Here is a 10,585-nt window from a genome sequence, read left to right as displayed (position 1 = left end):
TGTAGTATTGAGAGGAAAAGTGAGGAAAATTCATAAGTTGAGTTTTTGGGTGTTTAATTGTATTATTCAATCTTCAATCCTTGAAATTGTAAGTTTTAAAATTTTAATTCTTTAATCAAAGTTTTGTTTTTTTTATTTGTATTAAAAGAATTATTGTTCTTAGTTTTATTTTGGTTATTTTAATACATTACACATTTCTTTAACAAAAATTTAATTTGTTAGAAGGAATTGTGTTTATGTGTATGTCTTCTTTTTTAGTTTTCATGATTTATAATTATTTAACAAAAATTTAATTTGTTAGAAGAATTATGTCATGAGTTACTTTATATAGTTCTTTTTCCATGATTTACAATTCTTTAACAAAATTTAATTTGTTAGAGGAATTATCTTTTTTTTCTCATGATGTTTTTATATAGTTCCATGATTTATAATTCTTTAACAAAGATCTTGATTTTGTTAGAAGAATTAATTTATGAGTTATTTTATATAGTTTCAATGATTTATAAATCCTTAACAAAATTTAATTTGTTAAAAGGATTAAGTCATGATTTTTTTTATAGTTTTCCATGATAAGTAATTCTTTAACAAAATTTAAATTTGGTATAAGAATTATATTCATGTTGATTTCAAATAAGTTCTTATGATTAATATTTCTTTAACAAAATTTTAATTTGTTAGAAGGAATAAAAATATATGGGTCAATTTATATAGTCACTCATGAGTTCATAATCCTTTAGCAAAATTTAATTTGCTTGAAGGATTGCGTTTATATATTTTGATTGAAGAATTTTTTTTTTTTTAGATTATGATTCTCTAATAAAATCTTAATTTGTTAAGAGAATTAAGTGTTGTGGATTTATTTTATTTAATTATCACAACTTATGAGTTCGTGACTTTTCGTTTAATAGGAAAAAAAATTGATTTATGAGTTATGGGAATATTTTTAATTTGATGATTTCTCATGTCTTGATTAAAATGAAGTGTTGTGTGTGTGTGTGTGTGTGTGTGTGTGTGTGTGTGTATATATATATAAACAGGATAGCAGCTACTGTCTCGGCAGTCGCACCCCGATTCGAGATGTCAAGTGTGTTTTGTTGTCGTTTCATTTATCCGTTGTATTCAAAATTCGTTAAACGCTAAAATTAACTAAAAATGATAAATGGATGTTAGAAATTATGAAATTTGGTACCCAAAGTAATTGATGCCTTCCGGACGCAATGGTGAAGTCGAATTTTTTTGTTTGAATTTTCTAAATTGTCCGAAATGGCCATTTAAGTTACTGGTTAGGTTTTAAATTTTGGAATTTTTGGAATTGGGTGAAATCATTTAAAATTATAAAGTTTTAGTATTGCCTTAATGGTATGGAGTGGATTAAATGTGTAAACACGTTCTAATACGTGATTTTTATATGTGTGTTGTGTTTAGGACCTCGATTCATAAGAGGTTGAGATTCAAATCGCGAAGCGCTTGAGTTGTTTTAATCGTGCTACTAAGGTACGCGCTTAGACCATACAATTGTAATCGGTTATGTAAAGTAATGTTGTAATCATTCTATATTGTGATGTGGTTTATCATGTAAGATTTATACCCCCAAAATAATTTGTAAAGAGTTTTAAATTGGAATTTGAGAATGATTGTGTAGTTACCTAAATGGGGCTATTTAATTGGAATTGGAATATCATTGTTATTGTTCCCATGGCAGTTTGGATCATTACGATCACCATGGGGGTATGCATACTTTTTCTTTTGACGACCTGAGCAGGACGGGCAATGTCTTAGGTCGAAGGTTGCCTTGGGATTAGCTCTCCCTTGTGTATTCCTCAAAAATTTTGAGAATACTCTGTCGACCCGAACTGGACAGGCAACAACATGAGTTGGGGTTTGGAAAGTCAAACGTGACATTTAACTAATAGAACCTTCGCATGCTACGATGAACTCATTGCTTGTGTGTAACTCATATAATACATTGTATGTCGTCTTTGAAGTGTAGTGTTATGTGCTTTGGAACTTGCTATGATGTTGTCATTCGACGACTAGTAGGTTGACTTGCAAGTGGGGACTAGTGTGTGAAGACTCTTCTAATAGAACCTGTAGTCGAGTGTGCCGAAATTACTATTAGAATTTTATCCATCCAAACTTTATTATTTTTATTTTAGTAAGTACATTTTGGATTGGATTGTATTTTGTTTGAAGAGGCCAGTAGGTTCTCAAGTTGTAATTTTAGACTTCCGCTGTCTTGTTATTTCGTCATTATTATTTTATTTCTTTATCACTAGAACGTCATTGGTCCTAGAAGTGGTTTAATTTAATGTCCGATGTGTGGACCGGAATTCATATTTGTGTGAATTTATCCGGTTCATTTCAACCCGGACTATTACAATTACTCTCTCCTATTTATCTTAGGTCTCATTTACTTTTGAGACACTATTCATATGTCTCTCTCATATTGTACTATTAATATATATATATATATATATATATATATATATATATATATATATATATATATATATATATATATATATATATAAACATAATTATGTGTGATCTTATTTAATTCGTTTTAATATTAATATCAACTTTTTATAATTTCTATTTACATATAATTAGATTTATAAAGAATTAAATAAGTGCATTGGATAGAGTGTATAAAGTAAATGAAACACTTAATATGAATAAGAGGAAATATATTTCCCTAAGGATTCTATAATTTATATCAATTCTTAAAATGTACCTATAAAGTTATAATGAAATTTTTTTTTGAATTAAAAAAGTATTTTTTAAATTCTTTTGAATTTGTTTCATATGCATTAAATATGTTATTTTTTTTATTTTGATCATAATTCAAAATAAAAAAGACAGAAGATTACGCTTAGGTTTATTTATTAGAGTTTTTTGAATCATAATTCAAATTTAGGACATTGGGATTACTAGTCATGAAATCCATGAGAAAAAAGATACGGACGAAGTACCTTAATGAGCACCTCTTACAACCATTCAAATTTTGTATTTCTCGGTGCAATCCATTGGGTTTTCAATCACCTAATATGCTATACTCAATAAAGCCATACCACCCAACTTCTTCCTAGCACTGTCACCAAATTTAATGCCCTTCTTTTATACTTTTCCTACCATACATATGCATTATACTACATAAATAATGACATTATCATAGATACGCTTTATACTACATAAATAATGACATTACCATACATATGCGTTATACTACATAAATAATGACATTACCATACATACGCGTTATACTACATAAATAATGACATTACCATACATATGCATTATACTACATAATAACATCAGTTTTTCTAACATATGCATCACATCTATAAGTTTAGACTTTAAAATTAGTAATCAATTTAAATTTGATTTACAACATATATTTCTTTTTTATAAATGAGCCTACCTTTCATATACATTAAAATAATCAAATGTCTCAATTTTTGTTTTAGTATATTCGTAGTAAATGTCTCAATTCGTTATCTGATAGTTTTTTTCTCTTATTTATGAACCATATGGAATCTAACTATTTATATTATTTCCATCAAGTTATCACTTTTTTTTCTTGTTCACTCTCCCCATTTTTCCTTTTTTAAAATTGGTGCTAAATAAAATGAGACATTTAATTAGAATTAAGAGAGTATATAATAAACCCTACGTATATTGGATTTAATTTTTTCAAAAATATACAGATGCAAAAAACAAGAATGTTACTACTATAACATTACTTTGATATAAAGTTTGTTATATATATAGCTAAAACAAATAAAGATATATTTTCCATATTATTTTGAGGAGTTGAATTTATTTAAAAAGTGGAATGATGAAACGAAAGATTACTAGTATTTACTTCATTCCTTTGAGATTGTCACTAATAATGATATTTTTTTTGTAATTTGTTAATATTAATAGTTAGTTTTTACTTTTCTTTATATATGCTTAGTATTTTTTTTATTTATATTTATTTGTAATTATTGTGAAAGGTGAAACTTATCGTGTAAAATGCAAGTTTGCGATTTGCTACAAGAAGAACTTTTTCAGAGTACCTATCTTGAGCCGAAGTCACTCTGAACGCATCCTCTTTTATGAGTATGAGTTGTCATTTTCATTTCCTCCCATCAGACCCTTCTTATATTCTTATGAGTGGGCCAGGATATACTGACTATGATGACGATGATGTTAATATTAATAGTAAGAGAGAAGTATATAGAGAAAGAGGTGAGAGGATAATGAGTAGGCTCGTGCACATAATGATAAATGACAAATAATCTCTCAAGTTGAGACCCAGACACCCACCGCAACCCCATTAATAATAATGGTAAGTGGTAACTGCTAAGTGCTAATTGGAGAGAATCAGCCATACCATGTGGTTCTTAGATTTTCATAGACAAACAACCAATATACTCTTTTGTTTTTTTAACTCCAGTCCAACTATCAACTATCAATATATTGCCTATTGGGATGGACCGTATCATTGTAAATAATTAGACGACATATTAAATCTTCTTAAATAAGTTGCCTTGTTTTCTTTCGCTCATTGCTTATTGTAGTAAAGTGATTAATATTTTAAAGGGCAAATATATTCTGAGTCAGCTCTTATCTTTTTGGATTTAAGCCATATTGTAAGTAGTGGCCCTTTAAAAATATGAGTAAATCATAGACTTTTTCTCTTCAATATATATGCATTCTTTTCAGTTAAATTGTTACCTCATGATATACCCAATTCAACAAATTACACACTTATCCAACTCGAGGACAATTACCTATAAAATGAAACTTTTTGTAAACGAAAAGCTAACTTAATTATTATACTCAAAATAATAATAATTTTCTTTTTAATGATTTTTAAGTATTTTGCATTCTCATAACTCATTTTTCAGTTTTCTTCCACACGCATTTAGCGTTCCCAAAGGGCCCTTTTTCTTACCATTATTTTACTTAGGACTAGCCTCAGCAATACTTGTCCATGTATCCCTAATATGTTGAATCAAGAACTAAATCGTCACTGATGGAGTGTTTAAACACTTAATTCGACAAATAATGATTGGTGTTGATGAAGGTTTGGATGAGCAATCAAAGGCTCACATAAGCATGAGATTGACGCAAAAAAATGTGAAACGTACATAAGGAAAGATTGTTTAATCGAGCCACCAAGATGCTCGGTCAAGCTGCATGTGCAACAAGCTAACAAAAGATACATAATCGTGCTTTGCTCAAACGAGACAGGGGACTTTCGTTCGAACAAAGCATGTCAGAGCCTCGAAATTTGTGTTCATGCATGTAGATTTTTAAAGTAGATTCTTTGAATACTTAGGCTATAAAAAAGGTTGCAAAGGTCAGAGAAAGTACATTGTGAAGTGAAAGCAAGTAAGCTTTATTTGGTTATTAAACATTAGAAAGAAATTTTGCTTGTATTGAGAGAAAACTCCATTGTAATACAAACCAAACACTAAAGAGTGTGTGTGTGAGTGTGAGTGTGAGTACATGCTGTACATTTGAATTGTCATTAAGTAATATATATATCTTTTGATTTCGAGAGGTTATTTTAAGGTAGCTATAAACATCATTGATGACTGATGTATCTTCTTTTTACATTGTTTGCTTGTATATGTGTGTGTTGGCTATGCTTTTGTCTCTTTGTTTCACCCTATTCTTTGCATTTTGTGTCCAAATTCACAATACAATCAATAAGATTTTGGGTGATTTATTAGTCATTTCCCTAATTTTCATCCTTGTCACTCTTTTTAAGAAAACCTTACCTTTCCTCCTTGGTAGTGGCGGACCAAAAATTAAATTCAATAAGAGGACAATCGATGCAAAAATAATTCAATAAAATGATTATATGTATATGTTCAACATTTTTAGCAGAGAATATTATAAAATGATCAAATACACTTATGTTTAAAGAAGTTTGATAGCATAATTAATTGATTCAGGGAGTGCATACAAAATCTCCATGTTGATCGTAGGTTTGATCCCTAACACCTCTACCAAACATTTAATTATTTTATTTTATGTCGCTACCCTCACTTACCGACACGAGTCAATTGAATCCGTCAGTGCTCCTTGCGCAGTTGATCATTTGAACAATAAGACAGAGAAAAGAAAGCAATTAAATAAGGCAAACTTTAAACATAGACATCTCAATTATTAATTCACAATCCTAAATCCAAGTGGAGAAAGATCAGCAACAAAGAGTGATAAGTAAATTAAATCGCAAAATGGCACTTCCACGAAAAAGGATAGGATTAGGATCAGATAATAGAATCCATATTCCATTCCAAATGAGGTCTAAGAGAAAATGCAACACATACTTGGCATTACATTTAAGCATCGCTTGACCGAAAACAAAAAATACACAAAAATGGGGAAAAAGTAAAAGAAAAGTACTAGTGTACTCATATACAAACTTGGCCATTCCCTCCTTTAGGCTTGAGCCTTGAGCGGTTGAGCCTTGAGCCGTGAACCTTGATCCTTGAGCCTTGAGCTCGCTACACTAATTCATTGCAAATAATATTCGCAACTGTAAATCATAAACCTGCAAACTGCCTAGTATGCACAGTTACAAAACAAACCCAACAAAACACTTTGGAGTATTTACATTCACATTTCACAGTCAGTGTTAAATAGTAGTAGTAATACTTTAGAGTAGTAGTAGTATTATACTTGTGCTGCATTAAAAACCGGTCTTTATCTTTTGTGGTAGATTAATTAAGTATACTATATAAACATTTGATCAATCTCTTCCTCTTCCATATCCACTTAATACTCTTGTTAAATCAGCTTTCTGATCTGCGGAAAGCCGAGTAGGAAACTTAACTTCGAATTTAATCCTTAAGTTCCCTCTTTTTTTGGGTTCTTTAGAAATTGGCATTCCTTCACCAGATATTACTAGTTCATGACCTGGTTTCACAATCTCAGATACTTGAATGTTAAGGTTTCTTCCATCCAACGTTGTCATACTGATAGTCTTACCGGTAAGCGCCTCCAAAAGTGTCACTTTCATGTTCACTATGAGATCATTCCCATCTCGTTTAAATGTTGGGTGAGGTTTCTCATCGATCACGAATATGAGATCTCCAGGTACAAGACCAGCTTCTTGGTTTCCTTTCTCAGGGAATGTTATTTTCGTGCCCTTTTTCCATCCTGGTCTGATGTCAATTGCGAGTACCTCTTCTACATTCATGGGCATGCTGCAAAATGTCAATACATTTTTGTCAATTCAGATACATTTTTGCCCACTGAACGGCACGCAGTAAGACTTCAAACACATTTCTAATTACAGATGGTAACATTGGAAATTTATTTCTTTGGTGTTAGACTGTTAGTTAATACCAAAGAAGGCGAATTGCTGTTTACATCTAGCACCCATAAAATCTATGTAATGGAGACAGTTGACCAACTATGAGTTAGTAGTAACTAGTAAGTAGTAACCCACTAAGTATAGCAGTCATCAATGACCAGTCAACAGAACTATACCATAAACGTGCGATACACTCTTACAACAAACTTCTGAATGCACATAAACCAAGTCCAAACTTCTTTTTTATTTTCAATTTTACTGTTACTGATCAAATTAAAAAAGATTAATTTTACTATTTTTACAGTAAATTAGTAATCTAGCTAATACCTCCGTCCCACTTTAAGATTGAAGATTGCTATATAGCGATGCATAGTACGCGTTAATTGTAATCTCTTAAGTGCAATTAAACCAAAACTTTTGAATGGAGACCAAAAGATAAGTAAGCCCATTACTGGGTCACTTATAAACTTGGCAACATTAATACTCTTTCATATCCAAAACAGTGAACGGCTTCAAGAATTTATTTAAAATTCAAAAATATATGTCATTTTGTTTAATTTAAAAGTTAAAAGGGTTAATTTGAAAAAAAGAAGCACATACCATAAAGAACCCATGCTGTTATGATTTTGGGTTTAGAAACGGAGTAGTAACTAGAGTCAGCTTTATTAAAGGGAATATTCTTGAAATTGAGCTAATCTTGCAACAAATTAGTACTCACATTGATACCAATTACCAAACATGTGATTCTCTATCATCATGTACTTGGTAACTATTAATCTATTATCAATTGGAAGCCAGTCTATATCACATGGCTTCTTTTCCTACTTCTCACTCTCTTTTAAATTGCTCACCAACTCAACCACCTTTATTTATATATATATATATATATATATATATATATATAAATTTTGTTCAACATATTTTCTAAAATTGAAAATTGTAATAAATTTTAAAGAATATAGATTATATTTTATTATTTTACTTTTTTTATTCCAATTTACTTTCAATGTTTGCTTTTTCACGCAATTTAATATACTAATTCATTTTCAAATATCTCTATAATAAAATCTTTAAAAAAAATTTATGTATAATAAAAAATTATAAAATTTTAATATTAATAATGTTTGCGATAGACGAATCAAATAAGATCTCATTTGATATATTTTAACTTATAGATTAAAAACTAATCACAAATTAAGAGTGATGAATAAATATTTTCATTTTTCTAATTGGAAAAGAGAAAGTATAATTTAAACAGATGCATAGGAATTATAGTATAACTTATCCTCACGAAACCTTCAAATTTTGTTGAAAAACCTTCCAAATATAATTGTCCACCACAAAATAATTTAATAGGTAAGTAGAATATTAAATTTGGGAAACCAGTTATCAATTTAAAATTTAATATAATTTTTAAAAATTGGGGCATAATATGATAAAAATTCCCAAGTTAATCGGAAATTAGTTGAATGTTTTATAAAAAAAAAAAAGTCCTAAATAGAAGTATTAAAAAAAAAAGAAAAGATAAGAAAGATACCCAGAATGATCGGAGACAACACGTTCAATCTTCATCTTGCGTTTAGAACCCTTATACAAGTCCTCCAAGGTACAAACCAACTTATTCTCCAACGCCGCAGCTTTCTTGTCAGTAGAAGGACTAGGAGTCCTATTAATATTAAAATTGAAAGTATTATCAGATTTGGGAGAGCAGGAATTATGAGGAAATAAATCATCAAAAAGATCATCGGGAACAGGAGAAGGATTGTATTTGAAGGAAGGGGCAGTGGTGCGAGGAGGCGCAGCAGAGGGAGAAGAAACATTGTAATTTAAACCATCTTTGCCGTAAAGATCATAGATCTGACGCTTTTGAGAATCACTGAGAACATCATAAGCTTCACAGATCTGCTTAAATTTAGCCTCGGCTAATCCTTTAGCTCCACTTGGGTGTTTGTCAGGGTGCCATCTCATTGCTAGTTTCTTGTATGCTCTTCTCAGTTCGTCTTCATTTGCTTTTGATGATACCTTCAGTATACCATAGTAGTCCATTCCCATTTTTTTTTTTTGTATAAGAACGATGAGAGGAGATGGGAAAGAGGAATATGTAATGCAGAGGGACGAGTAGATACTAGAGAGATGTTGGTGCCTGCTGGTGGTGCTGTTTAATGTCTTTGAAAATGAAGGGGAATAACAACCATGCCAACAAAATATAAATACTAGCAGGGATTAATTTACAAAATTTTATAATTAGGATGGGCTTTTCAAGGGAAACAGTGCGGTTATTTTGGGGTTCGTGAAGGAGGGCCAGATTGGTTGGTATTCACACGTGGTGGGGTTTGATTGGAGATAGATGCTGTGACTGTGAGAGATTTAAATTATAGACTATTTCCTTTTATTTTAGTAATTGAGAGGAAAGAATAGAACGTGCAGAGGAGTAATTAGTGGAGAGAGAATCTTGAAGGTGAAGAGTAGAGTACTATTAATAATAGCGAGGGGAAGTCGGGAAGAGAGAGAGAGAGATTGCGCGTATAATAGAATCTGTTCTGGCGTCGCGGGGCGGCAAATATAATGCATTTCCCCAATTCTTTATATCCTAATCCCCAACTACATAAATGCACAGTTTATAAATTATTTTAATAATTTACTAATTTTATATTTCGTTTGATAATTTACTTGTAATATTGAAAGTATTTATCATATTTATTTATCTCTCTTAATTTTTATTTAATTTATAATTTAGAAGTTAAAACAAGTCAATTTGAATCTTATTTGATTCGTCTCGATGCAAAGATTATTAATATTAAATTTTTATAATTTTTTATTATACATAATTAGAGATAATATGAATTGAACTAGTGCATTAAATCGCGTGAAAAAATAAATGTTGCAAGCATTTTGAAACACAGGAAGTATACTTTATGTAATTATTCATTACATAACTCTTAAATCATATATTATAGTTAAGTATGTCTAATTCTTTTATTGCTTTAGTATATAGTATGATTCTGTACCAATAGATAAATAGTTAGTATGATAAATTAATAAAATTAAAGAAACAAAATTACCTAAAATAAGATAAATAGTACAATTATGACCGAAAAATATCTTATTACAATGACACGTGTCCAAATTCTATTGCTTAGTATGTAGTGTTCCTGTATGATTTTGTAGGACAATTAATTATAAACTTAATCTCCTGATTTGTAATTAATCAAAAATTAAGTGTTGGTGAAAGCCTGTCTTTGCTACCATGCAAAGCTATGCAGTTAG

At 30.1% G+C, this 10,585-nt stretch overlaps 1 protein-coding gene across 1 annotated transcript; it reads right to left on the bottom strand.

Moving 5' to 3' along the window:
* Window positions 1–6,127: 6,127 nt before the first annotated feature.
* Window positions 6,128–9,868, bottom strand: LOC130820976 (uncharacterized). The gene is made up of 2 exons (XM_057686558.1): window positions 8,856–9,868; window positions 6,128–7,208 (listed from the first exon to the last, which is right to left on the bottom strand). The coding sequence occupies exons 1-2, from the start codon at window positions 9,368–9,370 to the stop codon at window positions 6,752–6,754; spliced, it is 972 nt and encodes a 323-aa protein (XP_057542541.1). The 5' UTR covers window positions 9,371–9,868; the 3' UTR covers window positions 6,128–6,751.
* Between the last annotated feature and the right edge of the window lie 717 nt (window positions 9,869–10,585).

Source organism: Amaranthus tricolor, chromosome 8, assembly GCF_026212465.1.
Source record: "Amaranthus tricolor cultivar Red isolate AtriRed21 chromosome 8, ASM2621246v1, whole genome shotgun sequence".
Taxonomy (NCBI): Eukaryota; Viridiplantae; Streptophyta; class Magnoliopsida; order Caryophyllales; family Amaranthaceae; genus Amaranthus; species Amaranthus tricolor.
This window is presented reverse-complemented; position numbering and strand designations above follow the sequence as displayed.